The sequence below is a fragment of the Epinephelus moara genome, chromosome 7 (genome assembly GCF_006386435.1).
Source record: "Epinephelus moara isolate mb chromosome 7, YSFRI_EMoa_1.0, whole genome shotgun sequence".
NCBI classification, from domain to species: Eukaryota; Metazoa; Chordata; class Actinopteri; order Perciformes; family Serranidae; genus Epinephelus; species Epinephelus moara.
In genome coordinates, this window is record NC_065512.1 from 2,459,897 (window position 1) to 2,463,714 (window position 3,818).

A 3,818-nucleotide genomic window follows, 5' to 3' on the forward strand; every position below is an offset into this window, starting at 1 on the left:
TCCTCAGCTGATCTCTCACCTGACAGGTAGTGAAGGACAAGCTGGAGCAGGGGGGCTGTGTGCTGGGGGGTGGAGGTGATGAGGTAGGGGGAGGAGTGGGGGTTGGTGAGATGTCTGGGGGAGCGGGGGTGGGGGAGTAATGAATCATGCGAACATACCAAAAACCACCTGATTCCTTAAAAATATAGATTTTGTTGTCAGATAATATGATCCTGTACAAATACATTTTAATGACAGATAATGTTAACATTAATAAGTCCATATTTTCCTGTTGCATTATTTCAAAATAACAGTCTAATAGAATAACAGAAATGCAGGAAATATTCAGATCCTTTAAGTAAAAGTAGCAAAACAACAGTGTAAAAATACAAGTATGATTCCTGCAATATGAATGAAACATATATATAGCATATAAAATATTTGACTGTACATTTACAGTAAATTACTGGCTGCTAACATCATTTTCACAGTAATTTACTGTGAACTGACAGCAGTGTACTGTGAGTTCACAGCATATTACTGTGATGTAGCTGTATGCTCCTGGAAAATAACTGTATTTACCTGCGTGAATGTCACAGTAAAATTCTGTATTTAGTTAAATATCACAGTAAAAGCCTGTGAGGTGATGATAATGCATTTTATTGTGAAATATTACAGTTACATGTTGTTACTTCCTGGAAATGATTTGCAGTAGACTTAAGTGAAAGTATTAAAACTAAAATTAAGTCAACTTTATTTCTGTAGTGCCTGTCAAGACCAAAGTTACAAGGTGGTACAGAAAATTATTAAATAATCCATTATAATAATAATAATAGATTTATTTATGTAGCAAATGTCAAGCAAATATGCTCAAAGTGCTTTACAAGACAGGATCATATAAAAAGAGCTTTATATCTGATGTATTAATGTCTACGTAGCATTTTACTGTTGTAGCTGGTCAAAGTGAAGCTAATTAACTATCCTATACAGTTTGTTTGTTTAATCAATACAAATGTTTCATATTTATAGTAACACATACATTTCCCTGCAGAGCAGAGGTCTGAAGTAGCAGAAAATGTAAACACTGTGTGTATGTGCGCCTCTACTTTAACTGCTGTCGCCACACACTGAACACTGACAGCACAAAGAGTCCCAGCTGACACATTTGCTGCTGTCACCCACTTGTACCCCATAGGAGAGCCGCTGCACTTGGCACTGCACCAGATGCACATTCTGGAATGATAACCATTTACAGAGCGATTTAACAAACATCATAGCCCTGTATGCTACGCTGCTGAGTAAGACGTTCAAAACAATGGCTCCATAGATCATTTAGCTATCATGATGGGTATAAAAGTGACAGAGAGTTTGGCTGGGCGACGTACCAGTGCAATCAGGGATAGGACTGAACACCAAAATGGGCAGAGTAAGGGAGTATTTTTATTCTGTGGTAAAGGTTGATTAATTCTGTAATTAGATAATGTACCTGAGGTTTAAAATGTGCTGATTTGTTTTCAGATCATTTTCTACGAGGACAAGAACTTCCAGGGTCGCTCTTATGAGACCAGCAGCGACTGTCCTGAGTTGACCTCCTACCTGAGCCGCTGCAACTCCTGCAGGGTGGAGAGCGGCTGCTTCATGGTCTACGAACGTCCAAACTTCATGGGCCACCAGATGCTGGCCAGGAGGGGAGAGTACCCCGACAACCAGCGCCTGATGGGAATGAGCATGAGTGACTGCATCCGTTCATGTCGCATGATCCCCATGGTAGGAAGCTTTGGTTTGAATAATGATAGAAGCAGACTGTCCAACACAGCACAGACGGAGCCATTCTTAATCATAAAGTCTGTCTCCTTATACTTTACAGCACAGAGGTCCATTCAGGATGAGGATCTACGAGAGGGAGAACTTCGGAGGTCAGATGCATGAGCTGATGGACGACTGTGACAACATCCAGGATCGTTACCGTATGAACGACTGCCAGTCTGCTCATGTGATGGACGGCCACTGGCTGATGTACGAGCAGCCCCACTACAGAGGCAGGATGCTGTACCTGAGGCCCGGAGAGTACAGGAGCATGAGAGACATGGGAATGGGTCCCATGGACATGAGGATCGGATCCATGCGGCGTATAATGGACTCCTGCTAGAGAACAGCACAGGCTGGAGGCTTAAAAACAAAATCAACAAATATCAATAAATCAATTTAGCGTTGAGTTTGGTACCAGTGATCCGGGAGGAAAATTTGGCCACAAAATTAGAATCTAAAAAATTTTTTTTTGCATGAATCATCAGCATCCAACTGATCCGGTATGTCAGAGGACAGTTCAGACTGTAGTGACTGCTGCTATTTTAATAACTGTACCCCATAGCCAGGTCAAGACTTCTTCTTCTTCTACCTATGGAATGTGTTATGTCATATATGATGCACGTGACAATAAAGATGAATTTCAAATGATGGAAATGGTCGCTGTGAGACTGTGCATGATTTTCTGAGAACTACCCATTGGTCCGATAGCCCATTATTTCGACAACCCATTGGTCCGACGACATCCCATTGTTCTGACCATATTAAACCCATTGTTCCGAAGTCCCATTGTTCCGAAATCATCATGATGCCCTGTGGTTAAGGTCTGGTTAGGTTTAGGCACAAAAACCACTTGGTTAGGGTCAGGAAAAGATCATGGTGTGGGTTAAAATAAAAAAGAAAGTGGCAATCACATATCGGAACAACGGGATGTCGGACTAATGGGCTGTCGGACAAATAACATGGACCTGATTTTCTACATGTTTCCTGAAATTACTGCAACAAATACAAGACACGCTGTAGTTTATTTGACTGTTTAAAAAATACTATTCAGTCTTCAAGTGTTGACATTCAATTATCTCTCAATTAACATTATTGACCCTTTTTACAGCACACATTATTGACATATAGCACTGAAATTACAGGTGTCAGAAGAAACGTTACCATGATGTTGTGTTCACTGGATCAGTGAGACACTACAGTAAATAAGTTGTGGTAAATTTGTACTAAAAAAAAAAAAAACATAACTTGTAAAAAGAAATTTGGATTTCTTTGTCATTACAGCGAGCCCACACTGTTTCAACATACGAAAAAGGCAGGATAATGTTATTTAAAATTGTCAACCTATTCTTAAATGGACATATTAATTACGTTAATGTTTCCCAAGTATGAGAAGTCAGTTTGTGAACTCTGAATGAGGCCTTCTGTCAGATCGATGCAATTCAGCTTGTGACCTTTTTAAGGATCATCAGACCGAACATTTTCAACACAAAAAACATTAACTGACTCTTCTCATTAAACCATATTTGTTAAACTGATCATTACATGAATGCACACTTTGATCAGTGCTGTTTAAAGTGGGCATTCATATGATGAGTAATGAGTTATTATAGTTTTGTATTTTTCATTTTTCATCGTAATTTCATTTAGTTTCCTGGATGGGTTTGTTCATTTCAGTCAAGTTTTTATTGTTTAAAAATGTTTTGTTGGTTTCGTTTTTATTAGTTTAAGTTTTTGTATCTTACTATATAATGACAAAAATTCTGTGTGTGTGTCTGTTCCACGTTTTTCTCCGTCACAGTTTCGGCACAGTGGTAGAGGGTCATGGAGGATGCCAATGAAACAATATTACATCAATTGGCCAAAGGGGGGCGCTATAGCAACTGATTGAAATGGCAAACTTTGAATGGGCATATCTCATGCCCCGTATATCGTAGAGACATGAAACTTTGCACAGAGATGCCTCTCCTCATGAGGAACACATTTGCCTCAAGAACCCATAACTTGCGCTTATATAGATTTTCCGCCATTTT

At 39.5% G+C, this 3,818-nt stretch overlaps 1 protein-coding gene across 1 annotated transcript; it reads left to right on the forward strand.

Annotated features, from left to right (window-relative positions):
- The first annotated feature begins 1,248 nt into the window (after positions 1–1,248).
- Positions 1,249–2,442, forward strand: LOC126393306 (gamma-crystallin M3-like). Its single transcript, XM_050049398.1, has 3 exons — positions 1,249–1,405; positions 1,498–1,746; positions 1,847–2,442. Exons 1-3 carry the CDS (start codon positions 1,397–1,399, stop codon positions 2,126–2,128), a joined length of 540 nt encoding a protein of 179 aa, XP_049905355.1. The 5' UTR covers positions 1,249–1,396; the 3' UTR covers positions 2,129–2,442.
- The last annotated feature ends 1,376 nt before the right edge of the window (positions 2,443–3,818 follow it).